Source organism: Sapajus apella, unplaced genomic scaffold (assembly GCF_009761245.1).
Source record: "Sapajus apella isolate SASKATOON/1434 unplaced genomic scaffold, GSC_monkey_1.0 scaffold14, whole genome shotgun sequence".
In the NCBI taxonomy this organism is placed as follows: domain Eukaryota; kingdom Metazoa; phylum Chordata; class Mammalia; order Primates; family Cebidae; genus Sapajus; species Sapajus apella.
In genome coordinates this window covers 4,563,438-4,580,864 of record NW_022436954.1, presented here as the reverse complement: position 1 = coordinate 4,580,864, position 17,427 = coordinate 4,563,438, and the positions used below count along the sequence as shown (strand labels likewise).

Here is a 17,427-nt window from a genome sequence, read left to right as displayed (position 1 = left end):
AAAAAAAAAAAAAAAAAAAAAAAAAAAAAAGAAGAGCAAATATATCTAAAGTACCAGCGCAGCCTCTGAACCCTAGTAAGAGTTCAGTGAAATAATTTCTAAGTAACAAGCCAGGCACAGAGGCACGTGCCTATAGTCTCAGCTACTTGCGAGACTGAGGCAAGAGGACTACTTGAGCCTGGGAGCTGGGAGACCAGCCTGGGCAACATACCAAAACTCCATCTTGGCCGGGCACAGTGGCTCATGCCTGTAATCTCAGCACTTTGGGAGGCCAAGGAGAGTGGATCACCTGAGGTCACGAGTTCGACACCAGCCTGACCAGCCAACATGGTGAAACCCCATCTGTACTAAAAATGCAAAAAATTGCTGGGCATGGTGGCTCACACCTGTAATCCCAGCTACTCGGTAGGCTGATCCCAGCTCCTCAGTAACCTGGGAGGCGGAGGTTGCAGTGAGCCAAGATCACACCATTGCACTCCAGCCTGGGTGACAAGAGTGAGACTCTGTCACACACACAAAAAAAGAGAAAACTCTGTCTCAAAAAAAATCTCAAAACCAACTAAACAAAAAAAAATTGATATGGCTGCACACGGTGGCTCACGTTTATAATCCCAGCACTTCCGAAGACCGAGGTGGGCAGGTCATTTGAGGTCAGGAGTTCGAGACCAGCCTGGCCAACATGGTGAAACCCCATCTCTACTAAAGATACAAAAAAATTAGCTGGGTTTGGTGGTGCACACTTGTAGTCCCAGCTACTCAGGAGGCTGAGGCAGGAGAATCGCTTGAACCCAAGAGACGGAGGTTGCAGTGAGCCAAGATCGCACCACTGCACTCCAAAGGGGTAACAGAAGGATACTTCATCTCAAAAGAAAATAAAAGAAAAACAGATGCTTACTGAGCATCTGCTAGGTGCCCACCTACTAGGTGCCAGCCCTGAGATGGGGGACAAGGGCCAGAGGGCTGAGCAGGGGGAAGGTGAGTTGAGGCCAGATAGCACAGGCCTTGAATGCCAGGCAGAATCTGTCCCCTGACCCCTGTCCTGCAGAGATCGTCGATGGGAACCTGAAGATGACCCTGGGCATGATCTGGACCATCATCCTTCGCTTCGCCATCCAGGACATCTCTGTGGAGGGTGAGCAATGGGGAATGAGGTCGGGACCAAGTGCAGTGGCTTGGGCCTATAATCCCCACATTTTGGAAGGTCGAGGCAGGAGGATCACTTGAAGAATCACCCAGAAGTTCAAGACCAGCCTGGGCAACATGGTGAAACCCCATCTCTACAAAAAAAAAATGCCAAAAATAAAAATTAAAAAAAAAATAGCTGGGCATGGTGGCATGTGCCTGTAGTCCCAGACTAGGGAGTCTGAGGGAGGAGGATCGTTCGAGCCTGGGAGGTTGAGGCTGCAGTAGACCATGATTGTGTCACTGTACTCCAGTTGGATGACATAGCAAAAGAAGAAAGGAAGGAAGGGAGGGAGGGAGGGAATGAAAGAAAAGTAGGCCGGGCGCAGTGGCTCACGCCTGCAATCCCAGCACTTTGGGAGGCCGAGGTGGGTGGATCACCTGAGATCAGGAGTTCGAGACCAGTCTGACCAACATGAGAAACCCCATCTCTACTAAAAATACAAAACTAGCCAGGCATAGTGGTGCATGCCTGTAATACCAGCTACTCGAGAGGCTGAGGCAGGAGAATCGCTTGAACCTAGGAGGCAGAGGTTACAGTGAGCTGAGATTGCGCCATTGCACTCCAGCCTGGGCAACAAGAGCAAAACTCTGGTTCAAAAAAAAAAAAAAGTAGGGTGAGAGGGCTGACCCAGACCCGTTTCCAATGAATTCTCCCCCCTCCTCCCCACCCAGAAACCTCGGCCAAGGAAGGCTTGCTCCTGTGGTGCCAGAGGAAGACAGCACCATACCGCAATGTCAACGTGCAGAATTTCCACACCAGGTTTGTCAGCTGGTTAGCAAATGTGTCTGGGCCTCTGTGGGGCACTGGGCACAGAGAGGAGTCCTCTCTGGTCAGTGAAGGGCACTGAACTGGTCCCTGTCACAAGCCACCGGGGAGGAAAAGGTCACAGCACAGTTCCTAGAGCAGTATCTGAAAAGAAAACTCAGTAACATTGAGTGGAATGGAATTGAATTCAGGAGGGTTCCAGTTAACTGGTGGAGGAGGGAGTGTTTGAGACATCCCTGGAAGGCCATTCCAGCCAGAGGGAAGCTGGAAGCCAAAAACATGTAGAAATTGGTCAGGCCTAAGCTTGGATATGTGACGGAATCGTGATGGGCTTGCAGGAGATGGTCCAGATCTGGTCATGGAGGGCCTTAAATGCCAACCTAAGTGGTTTGTGCTTTACTCCATTTTACAGATGAGGCTGTCCTTCTGGGGGGTACTCCTGGGCCAAGGGGAGAACGGGGCCTCAGCTTGAATCCAGGCCTGACCCCCCTCTTCTCTCTGTCCAGCTGGAAGGATGGCCTGGCCCTCTGCGCTCTCATCCACCGACACCGCCCCGACCTCATTGACTACGCCAAACTGCGAAAGGTAGGCCTCCGCCACCCCAGTCCACGACCTCTGCCTTCAGCTGACCTTTCACCTCCCTCCCTCACACCCATCTAGGATGACCCCGTCGGCAACCTGAACACTGCCTTCGAGGTGGCAGAGAAATACCTGGACATCCCCAAGATGCTGGATGCGGAAGGTGAGAGTGAGCTAGTCCCGGGGAGGGCTCCAGTGGGCCTGGTACAAGCTCCACACCTTTGCACTGCCCTTTCCTCCTCCCGAGATGCTCTGACCGCCCCCACCCCACTCCCAGGTCACAGTCCCCCTTCTCCAGGAGTCCTCTATCGTGTCCCCGGCCCCATTCCCCAAGGAACACCAGCCTCTCCTGCCTCTCCCCCATGTAATATACCTTCTGCCTCACATCCCAGTTACCTGGGTCACCTGGGATCATGTTGTCCCCCAACACTGGCAGCTCCCCTGGGGGACGTCCTTCCTGTGGTCCCTATGCTTAGGCAAGGCAATAGTCAACTGAAGCAGCAAACACTTTCTGAGAATCTACTATGCATGATGCCTGGGCTGTGTGGCCACCGCTGGAGGAGAACTTGTTCTGGCCACAAGGAGCTTGTGGCCTGGGGGAAAGACAGACAGAGGAAGGTATAGAATAGTTCAAGGCACGAAGCAGTGTGGATCAGCCCCTCACGAGGGGCGCAGTGGCTACCCACTCACACTCAACCACTCCTTCACACTTTTCTCGCCTCAAGGAGAGGAGGTGGGGAAGTTGCTGAGCCCTGGGGTAAGGAGAGAGGGCTTCAAGGAAGAAGACAACACTGGGATTGGGTGGCTGGCAGTTGGTGGCCATGACTAGATGCTTCCTACTCTCCCACCCAGAGGGAATTCTCTGCCTGGGGAGGGACCCCTTCCTTGGCCAGTAGATACGTTGCTGTCCTCCCCCAGACATTGTGAACACCCCAAAGCCAGATGAGAAGGCCATCATGACCTATGTGTCCTGCTTCTACCATGCCTTTGCCGGGGCTGAGCAGGTAAGAGGGCCCATCTGTTGCTGCCTGTGCTAGTGGGCCCAAGGGCCCAACCTTGGCTGCAGTCCAACGTTGAAGGCGCCAGGCCATGCGGGTGGGAGTGCCCCTGTCCCAGCTGCACGCACTCAATCCTCAGAGAGCTCAGGAACAGAGGACCCTGGTTTGGAAACTCCCTCCCTACCTAAGAGCCGTGCTCCCCCGTCCCTTTCCCTATTTGCAGGGACTCCATTTTGTGTGTTTTTTTGTTTTTTGAGACAGAGTCTCACTCCATCACCCAGGCTGGAGTGAAGTGGCGTGATCACAGCTCACTGCAGCCTTGACCTCAGTCTCCTGCCTCAGCCTCCCCAGTAACTGGGACTACAGGCACAGGCTACCACACCTGGCCAAGTTTTTTATTTTTTATAGAGATGGTGTTTCATCATGTTGCCCAGGCTGGTCTTGAACTCCTGGACTCAAATAACTCACCCACCTCAGCCTCCCAAAGTGCTGGGATTACAGGCATAAGCCATCATGCCCAGCTAGGGGCTCTGGTTTTTAAGGGCTTTACAGAGGCAGCTTACTTTAATGCCAGTCCTCTGCCCACTCCTCCCACAGGCAGAGACAGCTGCCAACCGGATCTGCAAGGTGCTGGCGGTGAACCAGGAAAATGAGAAGCTGATGGAGGAGTATGAGAAGCTTGCCAGTGAGGTGAGGCTGAGCCAGAGAACCCCCTCCCACCATCCTCTCCCTACCCCAGTCCTACTGGCTCTCCCAACCCTGCTAACCCCAAGCACAGGCCTGCAGAGCCTCCCTCTGCTTAGAGTAGCCCTGGCTTCCTCCCAGCCTCCTCCTGTCCGCCCCCACCCGTCACTTGACCTGCCAGCCCAAGCTCCTGGTCAGTCACTGATTCACTCACTCATCATTCATCTGTTTACTCACACATCAGTCCATTCACTTGTATTTAGATAGTCACAGAGCCCTTTGCTCTGTACCAACATATACCAGCCCCTGGACTCAGAAATCAACCATCCCCTCCTTCCCCGACTCCTGGAAACGACGCTATTCTGCCCTTCGTAGTTGTCAAAGTCACCCCCACCTACCCTCTGGCCAAGGCCTGAGTGTGGGTGGAGAGGGGTGGGTGAGCTGAGCAGGTTGGCTCAGAGCTCTCTGACTTGCCCCTGCCTGGCCCTGTCAGCTTCTGGAGTGGATCCGCCGCACTGTCCCATGGCTGGAGAACCGTGTGGGCGAGCCCAGCATGAGTGCCATGCAGCGCAAGCTGGAGGACTTTCGGGACTACCGGCGCCTGCACAAGCCACCCCGCGTTCAGGAGAAGTGCCAGCTGGAGATCAACTTCAACACGCTGCAGACCAAGTTACGGCTAAGCCACAGGCCTGCCTTCATGCCCTCCGAGGGCAAGCTGGTCTCGGTGAGCTCTACACATATTCCCTGGGTGACCTTGGGCTCTGTATCCCCTTCTGTACAATGGGCGAACCGTGATGGAGGGCACCCCTGCCTGCCCCACAGGACATTGCCAACGCATGGCGGGGGCTGGAGCAGGTGGAAAAGGGCTATGAGGACTGGCTGCTCTCAGAGATCCGGCGCCTGCAGCGGCTCCAGCACCTGGCTGAGAAGTTCCGGCAGAAGGCCTCCCTGCACGAAGCCTGGACCCGGGGTAGGCATACCTACCTCACGGGGCTGGACTGTCTCCCGGGGTGGAGACTGATGTGCAGGAGCAGGAGGGGAGGTTCTTGGCAAAATCCACAGGACAGGGGTAGGTGCTCTGCAGGGAAGCCGGAGACTGGATTTCTAGTCCCACCCTGACGCTGTGGTGCAACCTGGGCCTCTCTTTGGGCCACTGCCCCTCTGTGGGCCACAGTTTGTTTTGTTTTTTGAGATAGAGTTTTGCTCTATTACCCAGGACAGTACAATCTTGGCTCACTATAATCTCTGTCTCCCAGGCTCAAGTGATTCTCCTGTCTCAGCCTCCCTAGTCGCTGGAACCACAGGCGTGCACCACCACTCCCAGCTAACTTTTTGTATTTTTTTGTAGAGATTGGTTCTCACTTTGTTGCCCAGGCTGGTCTCAAACTCCTGGGCTCAAGCATTCCACCCACCTTAGCCTCCCAAAGTGCTGGAATTACAGGCATGAACCACCCTGCCCGGCCATTTCTTTATCCATAAGCTCAGCCTCCCCACTGACTGCCCAGCCCTGCTCTGGTCTTCTGCAGGTTTGCTCTAATTCATCATGTAGCACTTTATATGTATCAGGTGTCCAAAAGTGAGTCCAGTCCTCATATCACTTATGTCATACACAAAATACTGACGCTAAAATATTGCATGAGTCAAGTATGTTACTCATTCATTCGGTGTTCTGTCGAGGATTTTATTGGTGAACAAAGGAGGCAAGGTCAGGGCCTAGGACATGTAAGGCCTGGGCGATCGTCACCTTAACAGATGAGGCTTCACGGTCACACAGCCCAGCCAGCACCCCTGCCCCTGCTGCCACTGCGTGACCAGAGCCGGCCTCTCTTCGGGCAGGGAAAGAGGAGATGCTGAGCCAGCGCGACTACGATTCAGCTTCGCTGCAGGAAGTGCGGGCATTGCTGCGGCGCCATGAGGCTTTTGAGAGCGACCTGGCGGCACACCAGGACCGCGTGGAGCACATCGCCGCGCTGGCCCAGGAGCTCAAGTAGGCGGGGCCTCTCAAGGCCCGCCCCCAATACCGCCCTAGCCCCGCCCTCGCCCCCCACTGCCCTCCTCAAGACGCTAGACTCTCCCGAGTTCTGTAACCCCGCTGTGGCACCCAGGTCCTTCCCCTTCACCATTCGCTCCGACCCCTCCTGAAACCCCATCTCCATCTCCGGACCCCGCTCTGATGCCCACACTCTTCCCACTGGCACTCGACCTGTCCCACTCCGTGGCCTGTCCTCTAACCTACCTGCTCCCTTCACCCCGCCCACTGCCCCAAATCCTCCGCATCAGCCTTGGCCTGGCCACCCCTTCTCACACAACCCTGCCTCTCCACCCAAGCACCTCCTGGACTGCAGCTAATGACGCGCGGGCACCCACCTGCCCACGTAAATGAGCCAAGACCTCCCTTTCTAGGAAAGCACCCAGCTTTACCCACCACCTGTCCTGGCTCCCTCCAACACCTTCGCCCCGACGCGGCACATGAGTTCCAGCCCTGGGAGTGCAGTTAGGACATCTGGGCTGGTGCTGGCCCCACATTCATCCCACTTTGCTCTCCTAGTGAGCTGGACTACCACGAGGCAGCCTCAGTGAACAGCCGCTGCCAGGCCATCTGCGACCAGTGGGACAACCTGGGTACCCTGACCCAGAAAAGGCGGGATGCACTAGAGGTGGGGCTGGAGGCAGGGGAGCTGGGGGGTGTGTAGGCAGGTGAGGCCAGGTCTGCCAGGCAAGCTGCTGACCCGCTACGCCACCCATCCCTAGCGGATGGAGAAGCTCCTGGAGACCATAGACCAGCTGCAGCTGGAGTTTGCCCGGCGGGCCGCGCCCTTCAACAACTGGCTGGACGGTGCCGTGGAGGACCTGCAAGATGTGTGGCTGGTACACTCTGTGGAGGAGACCCAGGTGGGTCCCAGGGTTGCAGGGGACAGATGGGATGACAGAAAAGCTGGATTCAAATTCTGCCAGCCACAACTTTACACTCCTGGGGCACAGGGATGGGAAGAAAACCCGTTTCTGAGTGCTGGGCTGGAAGACAGGAAACCAGGGTTCTTGTGTCAGGACTGCCGAGGACCACTGGGTGGCATGGGGCACACTGCTGCCCTTTCTGTTGCCTGTGGTAAGTGGGGACACCAGCTGATACTTGCTGTCACCCTCAGAGCCTTCTGACAGCACATGATCAGTTCAAAGCAACGTTGCCTGAGGCTGACCGAGAGCGAGGCGCCATCATGGGCATCCAGGGCGAGATCCAGAAGATCTGCCAGACCTATGGGCTGCGGCCCTGCTCCACCAACCCCTACATCACCCTCAGCCCACAGGACATCAACACCAAGTGGGACATGGTCAGTGCCACCTGTAGCCTTCCTTCCAACCCTTCCTGCACACTCTGACCACCCTGAAACCTCGGGTGGCCCAAGATATGGAGAATAAGGTCCATCTTCAGATCTGGGGTCTGCCACAGACTCCACAAGGGACTGGATAAATCACCTTGCCTATCTTGGCCTCATCTGTTGATGATGAGCCATTAACAGCAGCATTTTCCTGTCACAACTGATATGAAGTAGAATTAAGCCTCGTATGTAGACATCTTTTATAAAACCACCCATATTAGTTATAAATTATGCCATCAGCCCCATTTTGCAGATAAGAAAACTGAAACCCATATAGGTTAGTGACTTGCCCAAGAGCTTTCTCGAATATCCCAGACAAGCTGGCGCAAGGCAACAGGGGCTGAGGTTTGAGGGGCTGGAGCCCATCTCCCCTCAAAGCCATTTCCCAACCATCAGAGCTAGCTTTGGCATAACTACCCTCCTCCCAGGTCCGAAAGCTGGTACCCAGCCGTGACCAGACACTGCAGGAGGAGCTGGCACGGCAGCAGGTAAACGAGAGGCTCCGGCGACAATTTGCAGCCCAGGCCAATGCCATTGGGCCCTGGATCCAGGCGAAGGTGGAGGTAAGGGCTGGGATAGCGCGGCCAACCTGGGGAGTGGGGCAAGGGCTGGGCCACAGGGAGTCAGGAGCTCTCATGCTGCCTGGGTACCCCTGCAGGAGGTGGGACGGCTGGCAGCGGGGCTGGCTGGCTCTCTGGAGGAGCAAATGGCGGGGCTACGGCAGCAAGAGCAGAACATCATCAACTACAAGACTAACATTGACCGGCTGGAGGGTGACCACCAGCTGCTGCAGGAGAGCCTGGTGTTCGACAATAAGCACACCGTCTACAGCATGGAGGTGGGATCACACCCTCTCTGCAGAGAAGGCAGGCAGCGCTGGCTCAGGGGGCCCAGGGAGATCAGAGCTGGACAGAGCATGTGTCCCCCAGTAGGGTGCCCAGTTCAGCTTGGCCAGGTCGCTTAAGACCCAGCGATGGAAAGTGACCCTTCCAGAGTCACAGAGCAGTCCAAAGCCAGGCCAGGACTGGCCATAGCTGGTTAGCAGAAGACAGGAAGGACTGCTGGGGGGTTACTCAGTGGAGCCTCCAGATGGGGATGGAGGCCCAGTGAAGGGGAGGACTTGCCCAGGGTCATTCAGCAGACTGAGCGTGGAGCTAGAGCCAGTGGCCAGGCACTGGCCGCCCACTGACGGTGGCCTGTCCTTTGCCTGCCAGCACATCCGTGTGGGCTGGGAGCAGCTGCTCACCTCCATCGCCCGTACCATCAATGAAGTAGAGAACCAGGTACTGACCCGAGACGCCAAGGGCCTGAGCCAGGAGCAGCTCAACGAGTTCCGAGCATCCTTCAATCACTTTGACCGGGTCAGCAGGAGCCTGGCCCTGTGGGGTAAGACACTTGGGGACTGGTGGGGTCTGGAGACCAAGCCTGATATCCACTCACCCCCTACAGAAGCGGAATGGGATGATGGAGCCCGATGACTTCCGAGCTTGCCTCATCTCCATGGGCTATGACCTGGTGAGTACCCCTCCTCTGTGCTGATCACCTACTGCAAGCCTCCCATCTTCACGTACACTGCCCCCTGCACCTTCATCACATCCACACAGGGGCTAGCAAGGTTCAGAGGGGTAAACTCACTTGGACCCAGTTCTGTATGGACCCAAAATCTGAGCTTGTAACATTTTTACCTGTAGAAAAACAGCACTACAGAAACGGGGGGCCCTGGGAAAAAAATCAGGGCCAGCTTCCTGCTGTAGCTCTCTAGAGGAGCAAATGGCTGGGCTTTTTGCAGATTTTGCAAATTTGCAGATTTCAGCCTACCATAAAGGACTTCGGTCTCTGGAGGAAGGGAACACCCTGTCACCGGGGCTCTGCAAGCCAAGGCTGGACAGTCCCCAGGAGACCCCAGGAGCCCTCCTGGCTTTAGTGCTCATGGGCATAATGCCTGGCCTCTATCTCTGCAGGGGGAAGTGGAGTTTGCTCGCATCATGACCATGGTGGACCCCAATGCAGCCGGGGTAGTGACCTTCCAGGCCTTCATAGACTTCATGACCCGAGAGACAGCCGAGACCGACACGGCTGAGCAAGTTGTGGCCTCCTTCAAGATCCTGGCAGGAGACAAGGTAAGTTCCAGGCAGGGGAGGGGCTGGGGGGCTGGGGCAAGGCATGGGACCTGGGGGCCCTCAATGCCTCTTCTCCCCAGAACTACATCACCCCTGAGGAGTTGCGGCGCGAGCTCCCCGCCGAGCAGGCCGAGTACTGCATCCGCCGTATGGTGCCCTACAAGGGATCCGGGGCCCCGGCTGGAGCCCTGGACTACGTGGCCTTCTCCAGTGCCCTCTATGGGGAGAGCGACCTGTAACCCCAATCACTGAGGTTCTCTATGCAAGATGGAGAGAGGGTGCAGCCTGTGGTTGTTGATCCCATCCGTCCCTCAGGGCAAGGGCCTGAGAGTGCCACCAGCCAAGTGCTTCTGAATAAAGATCCCTTCGTGGGCCTCTCCCCATCTCCTTTTGATTCCTGAAGCAGAAGCCGGGCCCTCACGCTCCTGGGCAGAACCAGCTATCCCACCTTGACCCTCCAGGAGTCCCTGCCATCCCTCCTCACCTTGGGAACTGAGCATTCATACCACATTGGGGACCAGGACACCTCTTTATTGCTGTTAGAAAAGGGTGGTTACAAGTTTCCTGGACGTGGAAGGGGGACACCATCCCTAAATCCAAGGGAACCAGAAAATTTATAGTTATCAGAGGAAAGCGGGGGCAGGACAGAGCTGGGGTGAGATTAGAACATTTTCTTCCTGCTCATTACCTGAGCCCAGAGTTCTTGCCCAGCCTCAACTGCCAAAACACCACCCATCACCCCGAGAGCTTCACCCTGAGCTACCACAATTCAACAAAGGTGCAAGTGCAGAACTTCAGGTTGGGAGTGGGGTGCAGGGAAGCAGGGACTGTGCCCCAGCCCAGTGCCCTCTGCTCACCCTGAGGTACCCAGTGCCTGTCCCTCAGCCAGCTGTACCTCCCAAGGAGGGGCCTGGACACATGTCAGGTTGGAGCAGCAGCCACTCTGATCAGCACCAGGTCCTGAGCTGGGGGCCCCTCCTCAGTCCACCACCGCCGAGCTGGCCATGGTGTTCACACCACAGGCCCCAGACCCGCGATGCAAGTAGTAGTAACCCTGGGGGAAGAGTGGGAGCTGGTGAGGGCACCAGGGTAGGATGGCAGCCTGGAAGGCCAAGGGCCAAGCCGGCAAGACTCACCTTCTCACCCCAGTCAGTGCCCCAGCTGTTCTTGATGGCCCAGAAGGGAACGTCAGAGCCTGGGGTGCGGTACAGAGCAGAAGGATCAGGGCCCTGAATTCTCTAGGCAGAGCCTCAATCACTTTACACCCTTCAAATACTTGCACTGGGCCTACTGTGTGACAGGGACAAGGAAAAGAGCAGAAAGCAAGGGCCCCACCTACCAGCCTCAGGGAGACCTGGTCCAGCCCTGGGGCAGGGAGGAAGCACCCACCCACCCACCTCTTGCAGGGTACCGGGCCAGCAATATTCAACCTACCACAGTTCAGCTTCCCTTCCATAAAGGACAGATGATGCCCACCTGGCACCACAGCCCAGGTAGCAGGTAAAGAATATGGTTCCTTAGGCACTCTCCCGACTTCCCCTCTAGAAGACCTAAGATGCTGTGGTCCCGCCCCTGCCTGTGGCCTGGCTGGATGCAGGACAGGCAGTGGAACTCACGGTTGCCATAGCCCACAAGCAACACCGCATGGTCGATGAGCCAAGGGCTGCAGAGAGGCCGGAGAGGGCGGGAGATCCCGTGGCGGTAAAACTGGAGGTGGAGGAGAAGGAGTAGGGGATCGACTCCAAGAAGAGGTTGAGGAGGTCAACAAGAGATGGGGCAGGGGCAGTGGGGCTAGGGCCTCACCTGCATACCAAAGGCATTGATGGCAACAGAGATTGGGCCTCTCTTGGCCAGCCAGGCTGCCAGCTCTGAGAACAGAAGGGGTGACATCAGAGGGTAGCCAGGCCCCAGCCCCACCTGGCCTTGCTTCACTCTGCCCCTCACTCACTCTGCTCATTCTGGCTCAGCTCCACAGAGTCATTGATGTAGACCTTGGCCTTCTCTGGTGAGAAGTTGCAGGCCTGCATGTGGCCCCGGTAGCTGTAGTCATCCTCTGTCTCCAGCCCTCCTGGGAAACAGTGGGGATGCGTAGAGGAGGAGGGGCTCCCATTTGCCATTGACAGCCAAAAGTGGACTAAGCTCCCTACACAAGGTCTCACATTCCTCGTTTACCCCAGGCCACAGGCCATCCCCTCTGAAGAATGTCTTCATTCTAGAAATAACATATCTGAGGCTGGGAGAGGTAGGGAGGAGGGAGCAGTAGCCAGCAAGAAAAGTAGCAGAGACAGAACTGAATTCCAACTTCTGACTCCTCACCAAGGGCTCGGCCTAGCAGTCTTTCACCCAGGCTGGAATACAGTGGCACAAACATGCCTCACTGCAGCCTCAACTTCCTGGGCTCAGGCGCTCCTCCTGCCTCAGCCTCCCAAGCTGAGACTACAGATGCATGCCACCATGCCCAGCTAATGTCTTTTTTGTAGAGATAGGGGTCTTGCTATGTTGCCCAAGCTGGGCCTGAACTTCTAGCCTTAAGTGATCTTCCCACCTTGGCCTCCCGAAGTGCTGGAAATACAGGCATGAGCCATCGTGTCTAGCCAGGTCAGCATTAAGACTTGAACCCAGGCCGGGCGCGGTGGCTCAAGCCTGTAATCCCAGCGCTTTGGGAGGCCGAGGCGGGTGGATCACGAGGTCAAGAGATCGAGACCATCCTGGTCAACATGGTGAAACCCCGTCTCTACTAAAAATACAAAAAATTAGCTGGGCATGGTGGTGCGTGCCTGTAATCCCAGCTACTCAGGAGGCTGAGGCAGGAGAACTGCCTGAACCCAGGAGGTGGAGGTTGCGGTGAGCCAAGATTGCGCCATTGCACTCCAGCCTGGGTAACATGAGTGAAACTCCGTCTCAAAAAAAAAAAAAAAAGACTTGAACCCAGTGTTGTGTGTTTCTCATGGTCATGTCTCCCCCCATCATAAACTAACTTCTTGCAGAGGGAGAAGTGGCTCCTGTTGCCCCTCCTGACCCCATGAATGCATACCCAAATTCTTTATGGCTGAGTAGGCACTGGAGGGCAAGCCACCCATGCAGGCCTTGTCAATCTTGTCACAGTCCAAGAGCTCTAGGAGACAGAAGGCTGGTCCCAAGAAGCCCTCCTGAGGGGCTAGGCTGGGGACACACGGGTAGAGCGAGATGCTCACCCTGCTCAGAGAGGGAGAGCAGGGTCCCCTGGTTCAGAAACCACTGGCCCTCCACGTTGCCTGTGACTGAGAAGGCCCAGCAGGAGCCGCACATGCCCTACGAGAGATGGGTGGAGTCAGAGCTGGATCCCTGCGCCAGCCCCAGTGCTGTGCCCGTGTCCCGCCCTCACTTCTAGGAGTCCAACCTGGTCCTTGACTTTTGTGACAGCCCCCTTACTCCTCCAGTCCCATTCAGGTGGGGCAAGGTCACCCACAGACTTGGCTTGTTTCATCTTGCCAGGTTCTTCTCTCAGGAGAGGATTCAGGTAGATAGTACGGAACTCCTCCTCTGTGGGCAAAGGTGGACAGGGCAGGGGGAAGAAGAGTGTTCTAAGCCAGATCTGACCAGAAGCCTTGCGAGCAAGACCCTATCCCTTCTTGACTCCATGAGGACTCTGGCCACTCCCCCCTACCTGTGAGATCACTGAACTTGGTGACTCCATACTCAGCTGTACCTCGGTCCAGAGCCTGGATCTTCTGGGCTCGTACCATGTTACGGACAAAGATGGACAGGCGCCACTGGGCTTCTGAAGACCAAGGAGCAGAAAAGGAAGGGCTCGGCCCCAGGCAAATAAAAAAAAGGGGCAATTGGGGATAGCAGGCAGGGGTTTCCCTGGGGAGCAGGTAGGAGTGGGGCCCAGACATGCAAGTGATGGAGTGGGAGGTCTGATCAACTTTTGGGGCCAAACTGACTTCCCAGGTGCAAAAGCAATAAATGGGGTCTAGAGGACACCACCCAAAAGAGGTGGTGGGGAAAGGCCGTGTTGTCAAGGACTCTCCAGCACAAAAGATCTGGCCTCTGTCCCCGTCCTACCCTGCACAGAGTGATGAAGACCCATGGCTGCTTTTTTTTTTTTTTTTTAAAAAAAAAAAGGGTTTTCCCTCTTGTCACCCATGCTGGAGTGGAGTGGCAAAGTTCAAGCGATTCTCCTGCCTCAGGCTCCTACACCCAGCTGATTTTTGTGGGGTTTTTTGTTTGTTTGTTTGTTTGTTTTTGAGACGGAGTTTCACTCATGTTACCCAGGCTGGAGTGCAATGGCGCGATCTCGGCTCACCGCAACCTCCACCTCCTGGGTTCAGGCAATTCTCCTGCCTCAGCCTCCTGAGTAGCTGGGATTATAGGCACGCACCACCATGCCCAGCTAATTTTCTGTATTTTTAGTAGAGACGGGGTTTCACCATGTTGACCAGGATGGTCTCAATCTCTTGACCTCGTGATCCACCCGCCTCGGCCTCCCAAAGCGCTGGGATTACAGGCTTGAGCCACCGCGCCCGGCCTGTGGGGTTTTTTTTTAGTAGAGATGGGGTTTCACCATGTTGGCCAGGGTGGTCTTGAACTCCTGACCTCAGGTGATCTGCCCACCTTTGCCTCCCAAAGTGCTGGGATTACAAATGTGAGCCATTGTGCCCAGCCAAGACCCATGGCTTCTGACTGGGAAGATAAGGGGGAGAAGGGACCAGGTACTCAGAGTGGCTGCCCAGGCCAGGAAGGCTAAAGGAGAGCTCAGGAACTATAGGGTACTGGAACAGGTGCACTGCTTCTCGTCTTTCCCCTCCCGCAAAGTGCCAAGTTGGGGAGAAAGTCCTGTTCTGTTTGTAACAGGTACAGCCAAGGCTGGGTTCTCACCTTCCTTTGACTCGTATGTCCGGTTATAGGTAATGACAAAGTTCCTGAAGATTGAAGCCATCTTCACAGTCAAGTCCTGGATAGGCAGACCGATCTTTAGCCTGACCAGGGAAACCCACTCCAGGAGGAAAGGGGGAGAAGGGCGATGAAGCAGCGGCTGGCTCCCCAAGCTACAGGAGCCTCACCTGGGGCAGGGGATCCTCATTCAACAGTGAAAATACTGGGCTGAAAGTCTCGTTTCTATTGTCTGGATGGGGTTGGGACAGAGAAGAAATCACGACTGAGCCCTGAGTAAAGGCTGACTTGGGCTCCCCAGCAGCCTTGGGCTCTCTCAGCACCTGGAACCTTGGTGTCCACCGGGTCACAGTCTTTCCGCAGCAGCACGTGTTTTCCAAGCTCATCTAGGACTTCGAAACTGCAGAGCTGGAGGGAGAGAAAGAAGCTACCCTGCGGGCCTGGATGGGAGCAAGGTCTGGGCAAGACGGAGCTGGAGGCTTCTCAGATGAGGGGCACTCCTAAGGCAATCACCCCCACAGCGGACAGTGAGGCACGGCCTGCACCGAGTCATCCTCCCACCGCTTCAGAGCATCTTGGTTTCTGGCCCTTGAGGCCTGGAAAGGGGTTCAGGGTGGGGCAGCGGCTGCCTCAGATCCCTGCGTCTTGACCTGAACTGACAACATCCAACTGCTGCCTTACTCAGCCTGGGGGCGGGGAACCCCTAGAGCCCCATCACTCACCAGGGTTTTCTTGGACACGGGGAGCTGGCACACCATGGGGTCGTTGCAGGGTGGCTCCTCCAGGGTCGCCTCCAGGGAGTACAGCGACCCTTGGCCCGCCTGGAGAGAGGAGCGGGTGAGGTGCGCACGGTCGGCCCTTCATGGCGCCCACGGCCTCGCCCGTGCCGCGCTGCCCGTTACCCATTGCCAGAGATCCGTTCCTCCAGAGGACAGGCCCCATCCCAAGGTTAGGCCAAAGCTCCCAACCTTTGTACCTCGGCCCGGCGCCCCCGCCCCCGGTCCGTCCTCACCCGGCGGACGCGGCCGCGCACAGCGCCCAGCACAACCCGCGTCCCCGCAGCCCGGCCGCGGTTGAACATCTCCAGCGCGAAGCGGGCGGACGCCAGCAGCTCCGGGGACAGCTGCCTCCAGGCCTCAGCGCTGACGGCTCGGGGCTGGGCAGGGGCGGCCGCCGCGCCCGGGAGCAGCCCCAGCAGCGACAGCAGCTGCAGCCAGGGCGCCATGGCAAGGGCGAAGCCTGCGGCCCGGACGCGCACACCGACGGACACGCCACCAACCGACCGGCAACCAAGCCTGCAGCCAACGGGGTGTGCGTACGCCACCCTCCTTCCCGCGGGCGCTCGGGCCAATGGGCGCAGGTCTGGGACGCCTGCGCGCTCGCTTGTTTACAGGAGGCACGTGGGGCGCGTGGGGCCTGGGGATCAGGAGGCCACTGGCCTGAGGCTACGCTAGTTACTAACCTAAATCGCGCGCTTGTTAGTGTTAGACGTGATATGCCAGTTCCGTTTATTTGGCGTAGCAATGTCTGAAGTAGGTATTGTCTCCATCGCACAGTCGAGAAAACAAGGCTTGGAGAGATTTAGTGGCGTGGCCCTGTGCAGTGGCTCACGCCTGTAATTCCAGCCCTTTAGGAGGCCAAGGCAGGTGGGTCACCTGAGGTCAGGAGTTCGAGACCAGCGTGGCTAACATGGCGAAACCTGTCCCTACTGAAAATATAAAAATTAGCTGGGCGTGGTGGCAGGAACCTGTAATCCCAGCTACTCAAGGAGGCTGAGGCAGGAGAATTGCTTGAACCCAGGAGGTGTTGTAGTGAGCCAGTATTGCACCACTGCACTCCGGCCTGGACGACAGAGTGAGACTCCATCTCAAAAAAATAAAGAAAGGAAAAGATGAGTCGGAGGGAGGGAGCAAATAAAGAAAAATAAAGAAAAAAAAAGATGTGAGTGGTTGGCTGGGCCCAGTGGCTCACATCTGTAATCCCACCACTCTGGGAGGCCGAGGCAGGTGGATCACCTGAGGACAGGAGTTCCAGACCAGCCTGGCCAGTATGGTAAAACACTGTCTCTACTAAAAATACAAAATTAGTTGGGTGTGGTGGTGGGCGCTCGTAATCCCAGCTACTCAGGAGGCAGAGGCAGGAGAATCACTTGAACCCACGAGACAGAGGTTGCAGTGAGCTGAGATCAAGTCATTGCATTCCAGCCTGGGCAACAAGAGCGAAGCTCCGTTTCCAAAAAAAAGAGAGAGAGAGCAGGCAGTTGAATTCTGAGCCTGGGTTTGCCACTTGATTGCCTCTTTCAGCCCCTGTTCTCAACAGCGAAATGGCCGGTAATATTCCAAGTGCTGGCAGTGTCTCAGGCGGTTGTGAGGCTCAAATGCAATCATGCAAGCATTCAGTAACCACTAAGGCAAGGTGCACAGGGCTGGGACTATTCCTTCAAGCATTCACCTGCTGTGTTCCAGGGTCTACCAAGGGAAAGCATGCACAGACGCATTACAGGCATAGTGCTACATTGTTGGAGCTCACAGTCTAATGTGAGAAAGGACAGATGAGAAAAACAACATTTTCCTGCAAGGTGTTCCCACCTAGGAAAGAGGAAACAGAGAAAAGAAACTTTGAGGGAATTTGACCCTGGGTGCAGTGGCTCACACCTGTAATCCCAACACTTTGGGAGGCCGAGGCGGGCGAATCACCTGAGGTGAAACCCCACCTCTATTAAAAATACAAAATTTGCCAGGCGCGGTGGCTCAAGCCTGTAATCCCAGCACTTTGGGAGGCCGAGGCGGGTGGATCATGAGGTCAAGAGATCGAGACCATCCTGGTCAACATGGTGAAACCCC

The 17,427-nt window shown here is 56.2% G+C and overlaps 2 protein-coding genes across 2 annotated transcripts in view; one reads left to right on the top strand and one right to left on the bottom strand.

Annotated features, from left to right (window-relative positions):
* ACTN3 (actinin alpha 3) overlaps positions 1-10,087 on the top strand; it is a 15,128-nt gene extending 5,041 nt beyond the window's left edge. Inside the window, exons 4-21 of the mRNA XM_032282730.1 lie at positions 1,046-1,132; positions 1,858-1,945; positions 2,458-2,536; positions 2,612-2,693; positions 3,449-3,534; positions 4,126-4,218; positions 4,706-4,936; positions 5,035-5,182; positions 6,049-6,199; positions 6,761-6,869; positions 6,964-7,104; positions 7,359-7,541; positions 8,018-8,152; positions 8,248-8,427; positions 8,804-8,950; positions 9,039-9,104; positions 9,551-9,709; positions 9,790-10,087. Of these exons, the coding sequence (XP_032138621.1) occupies positions 1,046-1,132; positions 1,858-1,945; positions 2,458-2,536; positions 2,612-2,693; positions 3,449-3,534; positions 4,126-4,218; positions 4,706-4,936; positions 5,035-5,182; positions 6,049-6,199; positions 6,761-6,869; positions 6,964-7,104; positions 7,359-7,541; positions 8,018-8,152; positions 8,248-8,427; positions 8,804-8,950; positions 9,039-9,104; positions 9,551-9,709; positions 9,790-9,948 (2,324 nt within the window). The 3' untranslated portion in view covers positions 9,949-10,087. The remainder of the gene's footprint in view (positions 1-1,045; positions 1,133-1,857; positions 1,946-2,457; positions 2,537-2,611; positions 2,694-3,448; positions 3,535-4,125; positions 4,219-4,705; positions 4,937-5,034; positions 5,183-6,048; positions 6,200-6,760; positions 6,870-6,963; positions 7,105-7,358; positions 7,542-8,017; positions 8,153-8,247; positions 8,428-8,803; positions 8,951-9,038; positions 9,105-9,550; positions 9,710-9,789) is intronic.
* A 132-nt stretch (positions 10,088-10,219) lies between these two features.
* Positions 10,220-15,918, bottom strand: CTSF (cathepsin F). Its single transcript, XM_032282731.1, is given in 14 exon segments — positions 10,220-10,763; positions 10,846-10,904; positions 11,326-11,416; positions 11,513-11,577; positions 11,658-11,777; positions 12,744-12,824; positions 12,904-13,000; positions 13,089-13,231; positions 13,356-13,469; positions 14,570-14,645; positions 14,755-14,904; positions 14,906-14,992; positions 15,307-15,405; positions 15,597-15,918. Coding segments are annotated over 14 exon segments (1,470 nt in total). The 5' UTR covers positions 15,810-15,918; the 3' UTR covers positions 10,220-10,688.
* Positions 15,919-17,427: the final 1,509 nt, after the last annotated feature.